This window comes from Podarcis raffonei, chromosome 1, assembly GCF_027172205.1.
Source record: "Podarcis raffonei isolate rPodRaf1 chromosome 1, rPodRaf1.pri, whole genome shotgun sequence".
In the NCBI taxonomy this organism is placed as follows: Eukaryota; Metazoa; Chordata; class Lepidosauria; order Squamata; family Lacertidae; genus Podarcis; species Podarcis raffonei.
In genome coordinates this window covers 31,685,541-31,703,980 of record NC_070602.1, presented here as the reverse complement: position 1 = coordinate 31,703,980, position 18,440 = coordinate 31,685,541, and the positions used below count along the sequence as shown (strand labels likewise).

Sequence of the window (18,440 nt, the reverse complement as noted above, 5' to 3'; positions counted from 1 at the left end):
AGCTGTATCCAGAGCAGCTCTGGTCTTTGTGTAATCAGTGGCTGACACTACACATGTGCATTTCCACCTGAGACACTTTAGTGAGGCCTCAGCTGCAGATATTAATTACTGCATGTAATATTACTGAATGTATTGAAGCCTTGTCAATTACATGCCTTCTAACTGCTCTGCTGGTTCAAATGGAAACTAAAGATGTGGAGGAAGTACACCAGGCTTCCTCAACCTCAGCCCTCCAGATGTTTTGGGACTACAATTCCCATCATCCCTGACCACTGGCCCTGCTAGCTAGGGATCATGGGAGTTGTAGGCCAAAATCAACTGGAGGGCCGAGGTTGAGGAAGCCTGAAGTACACTGTTGTGGTATGAAGGGCTGAGATCCTCAGCACTTTCAGGCTCCTTAATGAACGCTTATTTAAACAAAAATAGGTTCATCGGGTGAAGGTGGAATCTGTGTATAATATACGTTTCTGGTAAACTTCCAAAACAGACATGTATTTTCACACTTGTGGGCAACCAAGAGCAAGGCAGAGCACAACAGAGACAGAGATCTTCCCACACGGAGGCTCCTGGCTGTGGCAACGAGGCTGAAGCTCTAATACTGAAACAAATACATCCTTCTCAGTCTCAGATGAGAAGGGTCCTGCTCCATTCACTGCCGGCACTGCTTCAATGTTATTCAAAGTTGTTTTCACTTAAACAAGTTGCAAGGATGGAAGCAGCAAAGGCCTCTTCCTTCAGGGAGAGATCTTGAGCGGGAGGCGCAGCAGTCAGAACAATGGACTGGTAGCCATTTATACAGAAAGGCAAGGTGGTGGGTGGGGAGGCGTTTAAATCGCCGCTTCACAGTATAAGCTGGAGACCTTTGGGTCAAAGAAGCCTTAATGCACCTGCTGGCTTTGAAGTCCTGAAATATTTCAGATCCATGCTTCCTGTAAAAGGTGTGTTCATTTCAAGGCACTTTGGTATGTGACCCAGCTGAGGCCTTAGTTGCATTCTTTTTTGCTGTTGTCCATGACAAGTCAGGGAGTGGCTCGGTCTTTCTTTATTCTGCTGAGCTCCCATTTACCTTCTCCATACAAGTTCAGACGCCAACTGTGAAACTGAAATGAAAGAGTAAGTACAGAAACTGAGAGCTATGGCTTTAAGAGGGATTTTGCCATCCATACACACACCACTGGCCCCGTGAAAATAAAACCTTATCTGTCCCAGCAGTTCTGGTCAGACAGATTGGCTCCACACAACCCTACCTTTTCCAGGCTCTTGCGATGTCCCACGCTGACCAGAGTCATTTCCAGGTGTGCACAGATCCTGTACAGCTCATCCTCTGCATCCTCTGTGAGTGCGCTGGTAGCTTCATCCAGCACTGCAAGCAAAAAAAAACCCAAACAAGAATTCCCTCAATATGGCACCATTCAAGTCCCCTCCTCTTGAATAAAGTGTGACAAATTTGCAAACTGATAGCTGTTCACCAGTCGTTTTCCATTACAAAAGCCAACCTGAACACTCTCTACATACTGGGCTGGTACAATGGAGAGTTCTGACCCTCTAAACCAGCAAGAAAATATAAGCCAGTTACAAAGCTGAGAGAAAGAGGCAGATTGGGATGGTTAGATTAGAAGTTGTGGTGCCTGCCATCAGTAAAATCACAGGCAGTAGCCAACAGGTAGCCGATGGCCCTTGTGCTACCTTCTTCTGCACAACATTCCATCTCATAACGCTGGCTATCCAGGGATTGTCTGTGGTCAAGGTAAAAAGCAAAGCAGGGAGTCCCATAATTAAGGAACTCAGAAAGAAACACCTTCCTCACCTGCATACTGAGGCTGGAGATAGAAAAGTCGGGCAAAGGAGAGCCTCTGCATCTCCCCTGGAGACAGAATATCATACCTGCAGCAAAGGCAAAACAATCTGTGATTAGAACAACCTTGCAGCTCAAGACCTACCGAAAGCAAACAACAGGAGCCCCACTGTCACACTAAGCAGCCTTACCAGTTCCAGTCCACTGGCTGGTCCAAACCACCTGTCCTTGGTAGCAAATCAGACTGCATAAAAAAGAAGATGAAAAACAAATTATTCCAGCCTTGGTCAACAGGTGGACACAGCCATAAGGACATTTTCTGTCTTAATCCTGCCCACCCATTGCCAGCTGGTAATTAGTGTCATCTTGTCATTTTTGTTTTGCTCCCATGCCTTCTATATAATCATCATCGTCATCAGAACTTCTGTTGTTTTTGCTCATACGATGTACATAAACCAAGGCTTAATTTGAGCCAGAGCTCACCTTTGGAAGCAGTTTTTAATATAGTTGCCCAGGCTTTGGAATACAAGATAGCACATACTCAGAGCTACATTCATCTCAGAATTCATGGAGCCCACATTACTCTTTGGACTGATCCAAACTTCCATGGTCAAACAGGGGGGCTTCCTGGCAATCCCAGCATCTTCCTTTTTAGGAATGATCCATAGATATTTACAGTGAACCTTGCTGAGCTTTTATAGCCACTTTCTATCCCCAAATTGGGACAGAAAGTGCATCATTTATTCCCTCGGTAACTCACCAACCCAGTCAGCTCCAGGAATCTCAGAATCCTTTCATCATCCGAAGACCCTATTGTGCAAGGAATTACATTCATGATAACAGGACTGGCGGGGGAGGGTCACTCTGAAGATGGGTCATCAGGGGACAGGGACCTCTTTGCACTTGGTTTGGCTGCTTTGATCATGCTTTAGAAGATCTGAAAAGCTAATAGCCCAAACCTAAACATATCATGTGGAAGCCCATCCCAAGTTATCAATAGGATATATCACCACATAATGTTCATAACAATGGGAGGAAGCCAATTAACGGATGGACTTTCAGCTCATGTGGACATCTTCTGAGCTTACTCTAGAAGTCTATCTCCTATGGGAAGAACTTTTAGGAATAGTACTTTCATCCTCCTCTTTCTTCCTGACACCACGGAAGGCTTTTTCTGTTAGGTGGAGGTGGAGAAAAATATTGTAGTTCTTTTGGTGGGAAGCTGTAGGTGGGAGATATGGGGGAGGGGGGAAGAGACCATGACTCTTTTGCAGGTTTGGAAGCTCAGGAAGAAAATGCTGTGGTCTTGGAGATGTTGGGTCACAAAGAGGGAAATTATGAGGAAGGGAAACGGAGGCAGGGATGAATAGCAGTCCTAAGGGAAACTGAGACTGGGAGCAGGAAGATGTTGTCATCTTGGAGAGGGAAACTCCAAGGGAAACTGAGATGGGTGTTGGTGTGTGGGGAAGCAGCAGGGCACTCCATAATACTGAGTGTCAACACTGGCAAGAACAAGAATCAGAGAGGAGGAAGATCACCTAATCCAACCCCCTGCCAATGCAGGAAATTTTCTACTACAACATCCCTGACAGGTGACCATCCAATATCTGCTTAAAAACCTTTAATGAACATAAACCAAACAGGTTTATTCAGCATTCCTCTTTAAGCTGGAATCTAAAACTATCTTTGAAACATGGTTAAAACATTTGGTAGCATTGCATTTATATCACACCAACCCTTTAATTTAGGTATCCCAATATGAAGATGTAGGCAATTGGAGAACAGGAGTGATCTAAGAAATTAGAGAAATCGAACATGCATCTATTGGAGGAACAACTTAATCCAAATAGGGGAGTTAGTAATCACTGAGACAGAAGCAAAGCAGAAGGCCTGACAACCTACAAAGTAACTGCGGGCTTCTATTTACCATATATTAATTTGGTTTATATTCAGATGATCTTCCAGACTATCTGGAAGCAGGGAACAGATGCCTCTTTATATTGCTTTATTTAGAGAACATGTCTCCCTAGGGGCTCCAGTTGGTCTGAGAACTTCATTTTCACTAATAAAGATTAGTTTTACTTTCAGACAGCCCAAACAAAGTTAGCTTTCTCCACCACAGGGGCACCATTTGATCATTGTCAGGACTGCTTCACACATGCAAAGTACTCATTTGATCCTAATACATTAGAGACTCATCCAGGCTTCCGCTTGTCCTGCTTTCCCCTAGGAAAACCTGATTTTTACCACCTTTCTGCGGATTGACGTTTGCTCCGATTCAGCGGTAAAGGGGGTTTTTTCTTGGGGAAAGCAAGCACGGCAGGGCAAAGAGAAAACCTCTTGGATCTGTGCCCAGAAAGTGTGGGACAAGCAGAAAACTGCTCGGATCAAGCTGAAGTTTGGGCAAGACCTTTCATGGGTGCATATAGCCAACTGAAAGCTTCCTTTTGCTTCAAAGCCTGCATGCCGAGTAAGCACAAGAAAGGACATTTTGCACCACTCCACATACCGAACACTCCCCTGCGATTAATATCCTGGTTCAGCTAAGTTTTGCAGGAAAACAGATAAAGCTACTGAAAGACGACCCAGGCAAGTGCAATGCTGATTCATGCAGCGTGGACACACACACACACACACACACACACACACACACTGCAGAGAAGAGCAGAAGCACAGGAAAAGCCGAAGCAATCTGAGCCCATTTGGGCACAAGAGTTCCAGTGCATTTCCACTCACCCGAAACTGGATAGATTTCCTTCAGAGGATATATCACCTAAATCAAATAAACCAGACACATACTCCAAATGAGAGTCTCCACCGCAGTCGTATGAAGATGGAAGCAGCCACAATACTCTCTCTGCTAAGAGCTTTCTAATAAACATTAATAGGCCTCTGGCCCCATGTATTGAATTAAGGCCGGCCATTTCCTGGCAACTCAGCTTGCAGCAATTGTAACAGGTTTTTTTAGAATTGCCACTGTCACCAAACTAGTCTGTGGGTGAGCAGAGGACCCCCCTCCCCGAAATCTGGCACTGAGGTCACTTACCTGTTCCCGCAGGGTCCCATCTGTGAAGAATGGCCGCTGTGGCAGGATAACCACCCCATGGGGGCCAAAGCAAGTCAGCATGTGGACGTCCCCTGCAGAGACCCAGCAGAAGAAATCACAGAGACATAAGTCTATGAGCCAACACTTCGGTAACAAACTTGAACTTAACACTTGGATTTGATCTAGTCTGCGCAATCATACCCTGGCCTAATAAAACAGAATTTAAACCAGCTCTGTGCACCTGCATGCAAGTCTCTTCGCTCGTGCAAGTGGTGAAGCAAGCCAAGAAACCATAGGTAGCCAGAACTTCCCATTATATGCAAACCAGGAACTATGGTTAATAGCTTTCACACCAGGTAGGATTTGTAAGCTAACTTTAAACCTTGGCTTCACAGCTTGGTTCACTTGAAAGCCATTAATTGTAGCTTCCCAGTCTGCCTGTAATACAAACCCATGTCTGGCTCATATTGCCACTTGCATGAAGGAAGGAGCAAAGGAGCTGTGGGCGGGTGCATGGAGCTCATGCACAACCTGGCTTAATAAGCCACAATTTGAATGTGCCAAGGCCACTATCTCAATACTTCCTACAACAACCTTGTACAGCAGGCTAGTATAATCCCCCATATTGGGGTGGCAGAGGGGAAGAGAGAGATGGGGGCTAAGGGGCAGTGGTTTGCCTAGTTCTGCAGTGCCATGCAACATCTATGGCAGTGGCCATGAATGAATGAATGAATGAATGAATGAATGAATGAATGAATGAATAAATAAATAAATAAATAAATATTTATACCCCGCCCATCTGGCTGGGTTTCTCCAGCCACTCTGGGCGGCTTCCAACAAAAGATTAAAAATACATTAAAACATCAGTCATTAAAAACTTCCCTAAACAGGGCTGCCTTCAGATGTCTTCTAAACGTCAAATAGTTGTTTATTTCTTTGACATCTGATGGGAGGGCGTTCCACAGGGCAGGTGCCACTACCGATAAGGCCCTCTGCCTGGTTCCCTGTAACTTCACTTCTCACAGAGAGGCAACCACCAGAAGGCCCTTGGCGCTGGACCTCTGGGTTGGACGATGGGGGTGGAGACGCTCCTTCAGGTATACTGGACCGAGACCACCATTAAGTCTGCACTGGGGGGGGCAATATCACTAAGAACTCAAGCATGAAAGAGACTACATCTGGGTTCCTGAACAGTCCAAATGCAGCATTTGCTCCACAAACCTATGGGGAAACAGTGTTCACCCTCCAATCTGCTGCAAATGCCCCCTTGCACCAAAGGGATGTTTCAGGGAGGCTGATGAACTCACCCTGCTTGCTCTCCCAAAGGCCACCGAGGACACGCAGCAAAGATGTCTTCCCTGTCCCTGTGTTCCCGGTGATCAGTAGATTGTTCCCCTGCGTGACTCTCAGGTTTAGATCCTTAATGAGCAGCTTCTCAGAGGGAGCAGAGAGAGAGATTTTCTCCAGGAGGAAAGCTGTGTCGCTTGAGACCACCTCCTCTTTGGAAACGCTGATGGCATCAGTGCCCCCACCACAAGAAAGGAGGAAAGGTAAGTAGAAGGAAACATCACAGTTCAGTGGCCAAGGTGTTTGGCTGCCTTTTGGGTCCACCACTCGGTGGTACAAGAAACACCATAGCAAAAACAGGAAAACTGTCGTCCCACGCTTGATGTTAGCTAGAGATACTCACCTGTTGAATTCCCATTTGCCTGGCGAGTCACAGTCATTTTGCTTCCTGGAAAGTTTCAGCAGCATCTCCAGCAACTCCCCAATTCTACAAAAAAAAAAAAAAAAAAACACAGAAGAAAGTTGCTAATCAAGGAGTAGCAGTGATGCCCCAAAGCAGCAAACTAGCCTGAATGACAAGACCCAGAAGCCTAATCTCCACAAGGGAAAAGAAAAAGGTTTATTAACATATTACTAAAACCTGGGAAGCAGTGAATTATTGTTTGCAGGATAGTAATGGTCACCTAACGTACATAGTCTGAACACAAATGTCACATGGGCTGAAATACCTGCTAATTGATCTGAGAGGAAAAATTCAGATTCTCTCCGCTGCAGCAGACACAAAGATTACAACAAAATATATTCGACATTCTATGCCTAACGGGGAAAGGAGATTCCTTGTTTGTTTCTTTTGAAAGGATGCCTCTGAAAAGAGACCGACTTAGTGCACCCATACTGGGACACAGGAGTCTCCTGCATTGTTTATTACCTTTGATGGATCCATAAGAAGCAGATGCTCATGCTCTTTTTTTTACACACACAGGCCCTCACTATCATGACATAGGTGCCCCTCAAGCAGGCAAGAGGACTTACCTGTGTGTATAGCCAGCTACGTCAGACACAGTGGTGGAGAGGTCAATGAGCTGGCTAAAGCAGCCAATGAGGTAAAGAGAGACAAAGGCATTCTGCAAGACAAATCACACACAAGCCAAGCGTTAGCAAGGGCTGGGAAGCAAAAACATACAAGAAGCAGCTCCCACATTTTCATGCCTCAAAATCAGCTGGGGGAGTGGTTTGTCTCCCTGGCTGGTAGCAGAATTAACCATTATCTGATCCCTGAGGTGGACTGATCATCTTGCAAAAGCAATTACGTGGGTCAAAACTTTTGCAAAACCTTAGCAGTCTGATTGCCATTTTGGTAAAGGAAAATAAAACTTGGGGTGGGTGGGTGATGAGGGTAATGGCAGGAATCTGTTCAAGCGACCTGCAAAAGCCTCCTGTTGTCTTCTAAGCTTTCAGCAAACACTGACCACAGTTAGGAGGGTAAAGGCAAAAAGAGAAGCACTGAGATTCTCAGGTTTGTTGATTTATTGCAAACGAGTAACACGGAAACACAGCTGCCCCAGGGAGCAGGGATTCTGGTATCTGGCCCACTCACCAGCAAGTACGCATGCATGAGCTCAGCTACAAAGGGCTTGCTGAGTAAGCCAGCAAGAAAGAAGCAAATGTATATGTGTGTGTATATATATATATATATACACACACACACACACACACACACACACACACACACACACGTATACGTATACATACACACATAGGTAAAGGGACCCCTGACCATTAGGTCCAGTCATGGCCGACTCTGGGGTTGCGGCGCTCATCTCGCTTTCTAGGCCGAGGGAGCCGGCGTACAGCTTCCGGGTCATGTGGCCAGCATGACTAAGCCGCTTCTGGCGAACCAGAGCAGCACACGGAAACGCCGTTTACCTTCCCGCCGGAGTGGTGCCTATTTATCTACTTGCACTTTTATGTGCTTTCGAACTGCTAGGTTGGCAGGAGGAGGGACCGAGGAACGGGAGCTCACCCCGTTGCGGGGATTCGAACCGCAGATCTGATCGGCAAGTCCTAGGCTCTGTGGTTTAACCCACAGCGCCACCTGCGCCCTCATATATACACTTACACACACACACACACACACACACATATACACATATAAACAACAGCCTACAGCTTTTCCAATCTAGCTTCAGGCTGATCTTGCCAAGGTCCACCTTTGCTCCCACGAGGCTGCCAGACCTGTTCTAAAGAAGCCTCTTGCTGCACAGTGAGGAATGCCAGGCTCAACTATTTTTATCCCTCTGCGATTAGTTCCTGACTGTTTGGTTGGGCTAAATGGATTACGTTATGGCAGGCTCGCTCCCAGGACTGAATTAGGCTGCATCTTGTTTACAGAGGGAAGGATCTCATGCCACGACAGATGAAGCAATAAATTTGCTGCCTTAAGTCTCTGCACGATAAGCTTGCTGCCCTGTACCTGCAAACTCCCAGCAGGAAGGCTATTCACACATTACGCTATACACGGGTGCAGGCATCTATGTGAATGACTGCATTGCATGGTGAATTTAAAATTCAACATGTGGACTAAACTCCTTAAAAATGTGGAGTATGGTGGTGTGCAGTGTTTTAGGGTGCTGGAGCAACACACACCTGTGGCAGAGTTGTGTGCTCTTGCTGGTCTCCTTCCCAGCTTCTACTTGGGATATCAAGGGACAGCATCCCTAAAAACAGTGCCATCTCCCCAAAAGACCAATAAAACCGCCACCAGTAGCGCTTGAGGTATCACATTTGTTCTCTCTTTATGGTGGTCTGGCCCTGTCTTTGGACTGACTTGCTCTTCATCACTTCCAATTACTACTTATTATTTACTATTTCTTAAATTTCTATGCCGCCATTCATCCGAGGGTCACAGGGCCGGTTACAATATAAAAAACACAACAATACATAACATAGCAACAAGCGAAAACAATCGTTTTGCCTGACGCCAAAAGATATGTAACAAAGGCTCCAGGTGAGCTTCCCTGATTGTATGGTATAAATATAAGTTTGTAGGGAGGTAAAAAGAAACTATATAAGAAATATGTAACTGTGCGGTGTAAGGTCATGAATAGATAAAGTACAGTGAGATTAATTGGAAGTCATTTTTAATTTTCTTCTCTATAAGTTTTATAGTACCAGGAGTACAAGGAGTATAAATGATGATAGTTATATTAATCTTGTTGTTTCTTATAGCATGGTTGTTTGTTTGATTCTTCTATTATTTGTTTGTTTGTTTGTTTGTTTGTTTATTTGTTCGTCTGTTTTTTTCATAAATGTATTTATTTTAAATTAATAAAGATTAAATAAAATATAATAATAATAATAATAATAATAATAATAATAATAATAATAATGGCTCCAGGTGAGCTTCCCTGAGGGGAGAGCATTCCACAAGCGGGGAGCCACCACTGCAAAGGCCTGTTCTTGTGTTGCCATCCTCCAGACCTCTCACAAAGGAGGCACACAAAGAAGGGCCTCAGATGATGATTGCAGGGTCTGGGTTGGTTCATACGAGAAGAGGCAGTTCTTGAGGTATTGCGGTCCTGAGCAGTTTAAGGCTATTATGTGCTCAAAAGCCCCATGCCAGGAAAGCATAACAGTTTGCAGTGTTAGACGGGGCAGCAACAACACAGAGGTGGCTAGAACACCTGAGCTCCTACATATTCCACCTGGACTGAGGGAACGTCACTGACTGCCAATCAGCTATCAGGCTACACTTAAGCTCTTGTTACTAACGTTTAAAGCTCTGAACAACTCAGGGCCAAGTTAAATGAAGGACCAATTTCTTCTCTGAAGACCAGTAAGATCACGGAGGAAATGTTACTCCTGGCACTACAGCCTACAGGACACCACAAGTCAGTGTGTAGGAATATCAGACCTGGGACCTTCTGCATTCAAAACATTATGTGCTCTAGCGCCGAGCTATGCCGCTGCAAAAAGCTTACCTTGCTAACCAAAGAGCTCAGTCCTGCTGGATCCAGATCAGCGTAAACTCCATTGAAAATGGGAATGGCAATCACCACATAACTCAGGATACTGCCCAGATAGTCAAAAGTGTTGATTCCAACTAAGTGAAAAAAAGACAATACAGTGGTAATGCCGGCAGACCAGTTAATCTAGGACCTCCATCTACACAGTTTTTTGTTTTTTTAAACATATATATGTAGATATGTACAAAATTCTTGCTAAATTTTCTGTTTTACAATTTAGAATACTCATTTAAACATCCTTAAAATATCAATGACTTCCCTTCTCTTTCCATGGTTCATTTTGCATATCATAAATCCCTACATATTTTACATAAGCGAAACCATTCAGTATTCCATTATTACATCTACACAGTTTTTTGTGTTATGTTTTAAAAGTTTATCAGGAACATATGCTCTGGAAACAAAGCCAGTTAACAGTGCTACTCAAGATAATAACTGTCAGTTAGAAGGACAATCTATTTCAGTTCAGCACTCAGTACCCAATAACAAAATGTTTAGAAGCTCCTCTGGCAGACAGAGCCTGAGATAGCAAAATCCACGAGGCCCAAGTGCTGCTTGGCCTACTTTCTTGCTGCTACTATTCCTTCCCAGAGTTCAGTCTCAAGACTTTGTTGTTCGGGCTTTTCAGGCACTCCTGTGAAGGCCCAGAATGACCCCATTTGGGTTTGGATTCCAGTAGAACCCATTTTCTCCCTCATCGGTTCATCAACTTGTTCTCTGTTCCCATTTGAACAGTCACTTCCCAAACTTCTTTTCTGCACGGCAGAAATCTAGAAGCTTCCTTCCCTGTGTAAGGAGTGAAGGAGGGGATGAAAGAAACCAGTTCTGCTTACTGTACAACCACAGCTCCTTGCCTATCAGCTCCCTCTGGGTCTGCAGGAGGGTTTGCAGCCTGCGGTTGGTTCGCATGTGCTCAACTTCCCCAGCTCTGAAAAGCAGGACAGTAGCGCACAGTCAGTCTGGACAGTGATCATTCCCACGGACCTGGGGGTAAGATGCATGTGTGCACATTTAGAGGATGACAAACGGGTGGTGTTGATGGGTTGCTGCGTGAATACAACTTCTCCCAGGAAAGTGCGTGAAGAGGAGACAACCAGCTGATACACCTAATCCACACTTTCTGAACTCTTGTGAGATTTCCAACGACAACAGTGACCTCATGTGGCAAAAAGCAGCCATGACGTGTGTTGTTTTCCTTCTGTTTTTTCCTGCTTGCCTTTCTCTCTCTCCCCACCCCCACCCCGCCGCAATTCTGCTGGTGTTATTCCTCCTCTTCTTGCTTTCATAACTGTGGGGTGTTCTGTGAGCCAAGTAAGCGACAAACAACAACAATGGGTGAACTGGTGTGTGTGTGTGGAGAATAGAGAACAGAATGGACAGACATCCTGCTATCTAGCCAAATTATCAAAGTGAACTATGTAATGATGAATACTAATCTTACACTTTTTCCCAGTAGTGATGTATGGAAGTGAGAGCTGGACCATAAAGAAGGCTGATCACCGAAGAATTGATGCTTTTGAATTCTGGTGCTGGAGGAGACTCTTGAGAGTCCCATGGACTGCAAGAAGATCAAACCTCTCCATTCTTAAGGAAATCAGCCCTGAGTGCTCACTGGAAGGACAGATCGTGAAGCTGAGGCTCCAATACTTTGGCCACCTCATGAGAAGAGAAGACTCCCTGGAAAAGACCCTGATGTTGGGAAAGATGGAGGGCACAAGGAGAAGGGGACGACAGAGGACAAGATGGTTGGATAGTGTTATTGAAGCTACCAGCATGAGTTTGACCAAACTGCGGGAGGCAGTGGAAGACAGAAGTGCCTGGCGTGCTCTGGTCCATGGGGTCACGAAGAGTCGGACAAGACTAAACGACTAAACGACAACAACAATCTTACACGTAAAACAACAAAAAACAAACAAACAAACCCAACTGGGAACAGGAGATGGGAAGAAATGCTAATTATCCAAGATGTTTGTGGGATGCACTTCAACACAAACTGTGCAATACTCGCAGGAAACAAAGGCGTCACAGAAAAGAGATACTAAAAAGTGAAATGTCCACTTACTTACCTGTAAAAAGCAGCAGATTCGGCATTCACCCGTAGCTGCATATGCTTAAACCTGTTAAATCCAGAAAACACTTGCTTCAATGGTTATTTTTTGGGATTGAGTAATCAGCGTCTCTGCAAAACCCATTCTTATTTCTGCCTTAGAATGACTCAGGCCACTGGTCCACTGACCTCAATATTATCACCACTGACTGGCAGCAGCTCTCCAGGGTTTCAGACACAGGATCTATCCTGGCTCTACCTGGAGATACCAGGGATTGAACCTGGGACCTTCTGCATATAAATCAGAGGCTCTACCGCTGAGCCAAGGCCCCTTCCCCAAACCATATACATCACTTAGGCTGGAGAGCAGACAGAGAACTCTACTATCGCAAGAGACAGCAAAGGACTTAACAGCCAGGTTTATGTGTATGAACATCCTCATCCTCAGCAGCAGCCTATCTGGTTTGCAATGTGCATTCCATTTGTGAGCCATCAGGAAGTTAATATCCTAAGAAGACTTCTATAAAGGATTCTCTTAACACAAATCACAACCAGCAAACGAGAAAAGAACAGTGGCACACACATCATTTCAGACTATAGCTATTTTCAGGGTCAAACGGATCATGAGACCTGCTGAATAAACTCACCTGAAATCACCTTCCAGCTTCTCCTGCTGCACCAGCTTTGAAACAATGGGGCTCATTAGGATCTTGTTAACAATTGTGCCCATGATAAAATATCCAAAAATACTCACTGGGCCCATCCAGCCAGTGCTAGGCAAGAGAAATGGAGAGAGATTAGTGAAACTGTCAGCGGAAGGCTGCCTTCTAATATATTAGAGGCTCATCTATGCTGTACTCCAGTTGGGAGAAAAGTTAGGGCTGCCTCTAAGCATGTGGCCATCTCTCTCCCTAGGTGAAGACTGCCCCTACCTGTAAAAGCACTGATAGGTGTAGTAAGCAAGCGTGAAGGGAGAGATGATGAGCTTACTGGCCATGGAGCTCAGCTGCTTGCAGAACCTCTCCACATCCTGGCTGATTCTTTGATCTCTGCACGATAAAAAGGATATTTAAATTTGCATCGACTGATATGACAAAAAAGTGAAGCATAAGAAAAGTTAACATGTTAGGAACAGAACAGTCCATCCACACAGAATCAGAGCTGGGTAGTTATGCAGTTTTAAGGCTGGGGATGTATTTTCTTTTTAAAATTATTAGCTTGCAAATCAATGCTAAACAACAGCTGGCAAAAATACTAGCTTGGTTACGGGCACAGAATCACAGTGTCAGAAGGGATCTCAAAGTCAGTCAGAAGGAGCGTCTCCACCCCATCGTTCTACCCGGACACTGAGGTCCAGCACCGAGGGCACTTCTGGCGGTTCCCTCACTGCGAGAAGCCAAGTTACAGGGAACCAGGCAGAGGGACTTCTCGGTAGTGGTGCCCTCCCTGTGGAACGCCCTCCCACCAGATGTCAAAGAGAACAACAACCACCAGACTTTTAGAAGACATCTGAAGGCAGCCCTGTTTAGGGAAACTTTTAATGCTTGATGTATTACAGTATTTTAATATTTTTTTGGAAGCCGCCCAGAGTGGCTGGGGAAGCGCAGCCAGATGGGCGGGGTATAAATAAATCATCATCATCATCATCATCATTAGGCAACCTCCTCCTGCATGCAAGAAATCAGATGTTACAACAGCCTCGATAGGGAGCCTTCCAGCCTTATCTTATAAACCTTCTTGTTGGGACACTCCATCTTCTCCTTCCTCAAATATGAGAGTCCTCCAGCAGAGCACTGATTCCACTGCTCTATACAAGTGCTTGTTTTTTGTATCAGTTTGCTGCAATCACTGCTGAATTGACGTTACCCAAGAACTGGAGTAATTCAACCGCTGGTTATTTTCAGGAACCAAAAGCTGCATTTTTAGAATTCCTGTTGCACAACGTCAAGTCAAATAAAGTCATTATTGTGTTTGTAGCTTCCCCTTTGCAACTCCAACCTTAACCATCTCTTGCGAGTATCTAAACAGCTACAGAATTGCACCTATAGTTGTTCCATTCTATGAACAAAGCAAATGCTAATTGTGCTGCAACCCAAGGATCACACCACAATGTCAGATAGCCTGTACTTTAATCAGACGTACTTTAATCCAGTTATCAGTACTCTTCAATTATCTTCTCACAAGCAGGTCCATTTTGTCTTATAAAACAACAGCCTCCCCTAACCTGGTGCCGTCCAGTTGTTGCAAGGTCACAAATCCCATCATCCTTGTTGGCCTGACCTGATGGGAGATGTAGTCCAAAACTTCTCGAGGGCACTAGAATCTCGAGGGATTAGCGTCCTAATGTGATTCTAGCGTTTCAAAAACTGCAAACTAAAGCAACACTGGGAAACTGTCCTCTAAAGCAGTTTAAATTTCAATAGTTTAAATAACTGGAGCCCTTTCACATCTTGCTATTGTTAGCCTCTTTACACATCTCCAATTAGATATGGACAAAAAAACCCACCCCACATTTGTTTGTTGCAGTTTGCATTTTGGTTTTAAATATTGTGGGTGGAATTCAGCATTGTGCTGGGGGGGTGTCAATCTGTCAGGCCAAGCATTTCCACTTGCCAGACTGATTCCCGCCCCCACTCCCACCCTATGTGCTGTTCCGGGGGCTCTCCTGAACCCCCACTCAAGCCAATGGTTGGGACATTCAGTGTGGGAGGAGCCCTGTAGCACTAGTGGGACACACTGTGCCGACTTCTGCTAGCACAACTATTGCTTTGAGTCCTGCCTGGTGGGTTGCAGCCACCTATGCCCTACTCAAGAGTAGACCCTTTAAAATTAATGGGCCAATGTTAGTTGCATCCATGAATTTTAGTTGGTCTACTCTGAGCAGGACTAACACTGGCTAAAACCCAGTGCCTGGAGCAGAGAGCATGTTTTCAAAATGTAATCATCATAATAATTATAATAATAATATTATTATTATTTATGCCCCGCCCATCTGGCTGGCTATTCAAACTACTTCCCTGTGTGTCTAAAGAAAAGCCCATGGCTCCCTAGAGTAGAGTTTTCCAAACTTTTCATGTTGATGACACACTTTTTAGACATGCGTCATTTTGCGACTCAGTAATTCAATTTTCCTAGCAAACGGGAGGTTAAACCAGGTATCCCCAAACTTGGCCCTCCAGATGTTTTTGGGACTACAACTCCCATCACCCCTAGCTAACAGGACCAGTGGTCAGGGATGATGGGAACTGTAGTCCCAAAACATCTGGAGGGCTGAGTTTGGGGATGCCTGGGTTAAACTAACCCCTTTCCAGCCCTGGGAGGAGCATGGGGAGCATTCGTATGACACACCTGCACATTGCAGCCAACACACTAACGTGTCAGGACGCAGTTTGGAAAGCTCTGCCCTAGGGAGATAAAAGCAAAGCAGGTCAACATATATGGGGAGCAACAAAGGCAGCCCTCATCAAGGCAGAGGGGTGTACAAAACATGCCAGAAAGTGCCAGGAGGAGTTCGAATCATGTCCAGCCACCTACGGATTATCGATTTCCTCATGCAGAATATTCAAGGTATAATACACCTGGCCCTGAAAGTAGTAGCCATGGAGGTATTCTGTGAGAGTCTTCCTCCAGCTCACATACATCAGGTTGCGGATGAACTGGTCAAAGCTCTTCAGCTGAGAAGAGAGAGAAATGAGACTCACAATGGGGAGAGGAGATGAGAATAAGGCAAGAAAAGCATTTATGGCTACTCTTGTGGTCCAACAACTGCACTTACGATGCCATATGACATCAAGTGGGTATGTTCCCACATTCCTGAGCGGAGCCAATCCCAGCAGGCTTGCACCAAATTTAAACAGTGTGAGATATAAGCCCCACCGATAACAAATGGAATGGGCATGCAAAATTGGGGGGGCTAATTTAGCCCAGAGATTCCCCAGCGATGGATTGCATGAACACATTGACCCAAATGAAGTCTTCTAGTCTGAAGGCATCCTCTGCTCAAAGCAACTGATTTAAAGCATTGGATGAATCCCCCCTTGTCCGACTGCTGACATAAAAAGCTCTTCACAACAGCTAACAGTCCAGATGGGTTTACAGTAAACAGCACCTTCCAGAACAGAGTGGCCAGAAAGCAGTGCTGAGAGGCCCAAGTCAGATTAGCTTTTTCCATCACAGCTTAGAAACTGCGAGGGAAGAGTTAGAATGTTACTCTCTTGTTGTTGTTTTGTTTTATGTCACCCTTTATCACAAGATCTTAGGGCAGTTCGCAAGATGAAGATGTGCCTTAGAAACTTTTGAATTGTTATGGCTGGAATCTGTGACTTGACTGTCCTGGCTTAACTGCACCATCCCTGGGGATAGCCACTTTTGTGAGGTAATAAAGCAGCCCAAAGTTATCACACGATGGAAACAAAAAAAACACATGTTATTTATAGTAAAATGAAGACCTTTAACAGTTGAAATAAAACAAATGAACAAAATAAAAGTGACAGTGTTAAGCATGCCTTTAAAAAGTGTGATTAGTCGTTAGCTAACATGTCATTTGGCCCTCAGGATACATATGTGCAGAGCAAGGCAGTGTCACGGGATCATAGAATTGTAGAGGTGGGAGGGACCTCAAGGGGTATCTAGTCCAACCCTGTACAGTGGTACCTCGGGTTACGGACGCTTCAGGTTACAGACGCTTCAGGTTACAGACTCCGCTAAACCAGAAATAGTACCTCAGGTTAAGAACTTTGCTTCAGGATGAGAACATAAATCGTGCTCCGCCGGAGTGGCAGCAGCAGGAGGCCCCATTAGCTGAAGTGGTGCTTCAGGTTAAGAACAGTTTCAGGTTAAGAACGGACCTCCGGAACGAATTAAGTACTTAACCCGAGGTACCTCTGTACAATGCAGGAATCTCCACTAAAGCATCCATGACAAATTGCATTGCATGTGCTCTCGTCTCCTTGTAGGAAGAAGAGGTTTCACTTACCATAGAGTTCAGTAGAATAAGAATCAGTGCAACTGCTGTCACTTGCTGGAATCCATGGAAGTCTTTGTTCCCCAGAACTCCGTAATACTGGCTGGGAATCAATCCCACCTGGTAAATGACCAGCTGCTCTAGGGGAGGTAAAGGGTGGGGAAGAGAAAAAGGATGAACTCCAAGGGTGCTCCCATATACATCGACAAGAGTCCTGCCACATCACAAAAGGACTTGCTTGATATCATCCTTCTTAGCCACTGACTCACTTACCCAACAGAGCAACCATGAGCAAGGTTAGGAACATCAGTACATTCTTGGAGCAGCATGCAGGAAATAAAATTTCTTGGATCTTCAGAAAACGCTGGAGAAACTGCCGGTCCAGCTGGGGCCGAGGCCTGGAAAGAACAGATTCAAGAACAGCCAGGTTATTGGGCTAGCACGCAAGCCACACACAAAGGTCTGCTCAGTTCAGACTGGCTGTAACCAAATGAAATTCTGGAATCGCCCTCTGAAAACAGGAATGGGAGAGATTTCACTCCGATACTCCAATAGTAACCTACCCTACAGCAATAATGAAGAATCCTCTCTGTTAGCATGGATCTTTTCTTTGAAGACCAGAGGTGTATCCTCTGTTGGAAATGTACTAAAGTGCTCTAGAAAAGAAATCCAGAGCTCATTGTGCCCCATGAATAAAAAAGTGGGATAGAAATGCAATAAATAAATGAAAAGTAAAATCTGTGAAAAAGCTATAATTCTTCACAGTAACAAAGAGAGCCCCACACAGCCGTCTTCCTAAGCAAATGCAAGGATTGATTTGTTTCTCCTTGGGAAAATATAACCTGTTGCATGACTTGATCTTTCAACTAATTTGTTGAAGCTTAAATTAAGCTTTCCATAAATTAAACTTCTTTGCCGCAACTCCCTCCTTGCATCACACACTTTTCCTACTTCCGACTGCAAGAAACCTGCAGCACCAGAATCTAAGGAAATGTTCCGAACAGATTTGCCACCTTTAATAGTTTTATTCTACTTACACTACTGAAACGAGAAGAACTTCAGCTTTCTTTCAAGTAGCTGAAATAAATAGATAAGCCAAACTGTGCTCGAGCTGTAAGTTAAAATGCCATTGTTACTTACTGATAGTTCACTAGGAAGGTTTTGCTGAGAGATGCAAAACTCTTCATGGGAGAAATCAAAGGATGAATGCCTAAGCTTTATTCCTTTGCTTTTTAAATATTATTTTCAGCTCCTCTTTCCTAAGCACATGGGAGTGA

General features: G+C 44.8%; 1 protein-coding gene across 6 annotated transcripts in view; it reads right to left on the bottom strand.

The window, feature by feature from the left end:
- ABCD4 (ATP binding cassette subfamily D member 4) overlaps positions 1 to 18,440 on the bottom strand; it is a 59,348-nt gene that overhangs the window by 38,183 nt on the left and 2,725 nt on the right. For 2 of the 6 annotated variants that reach the window (XM_053379451.1, XM_053379442.1), the window contains exons 2-19: positions 17,437 to 17,561; positions 17,176 to 17,303; positions 15,735 to 15,874; positions 13,133 to 13,249; positions 12,848 to 12,973; positions 12,220 to 12,270; positions 10,987 to 11,081; positions 10,109 to 10,230; positions 7,161 to 7,252; positions 6,532 to 6,615; positions 6,149 to 6,351; positions 4,842 to 4,933; positions 4,532 to 4,568; positions 2,556 to 2,605; positions 1,987 to 2,039; positions 1,808 to 1,884; positions 1,248 to 1,363; positions 845 to 1,100 (exon numbers count right to left, since the gene is read on the bottom strand). In XM_053379451.1, the coding sequence (XP_053235426.1) occupies positions 1,020 to 1,100; positions 1,248 to 1,363; positions 1,808 to 1,884; positions 1,987 to 2,039; positions 2,556 to 2,605; positions 4,532 to 4,568; positions 4,842 to 4,933; positions 6,149 to 6,351; positions 6,532 to 6,615; positions 7,161 to 7,252; positions 10,109 to 10,230; positions 10,987 to 11,081; positions 12,220 to 12,270; positions 12,848 to 12,973; positions 13,133 to 13,249; positions 15,735 to 15,874; positions 17,176 to 17,303; positions 17,437 to 17,561 (1,789 nt within the window). In that variant the 3' untranslated portion in view covers positions 845 to 1,019. Of the gene's footprint in view, positions 1 to 844; positions 1,101 to 1,247; positions 1,364 to 1,807; positions 1,885 to 1,986; positions 2,040 to 2,555; positions 2,606 to 4,068; positions 4,569 to 4,841; positions 4,934 to 6,148; positions 6,352 to 6,531; positions 6,616 to 7,160; positions 7,253 to 10,108; positions 10,231 to 10,986; positions 11,082 to 12,219; positions 12,271 to 12,847; positions 12,974 to 13,132; positions 13,250 to 15,734; positions 15,875 to 17,175; positions 17,304 to 17,436; positions 17,562 to 18,440 lie in introns of those variants that run through there. The other 4 variants (XM_053379472.1, XM_053379481.1, XM_053379491.1 and 1 more) reach the window with 4 other exon arrangements.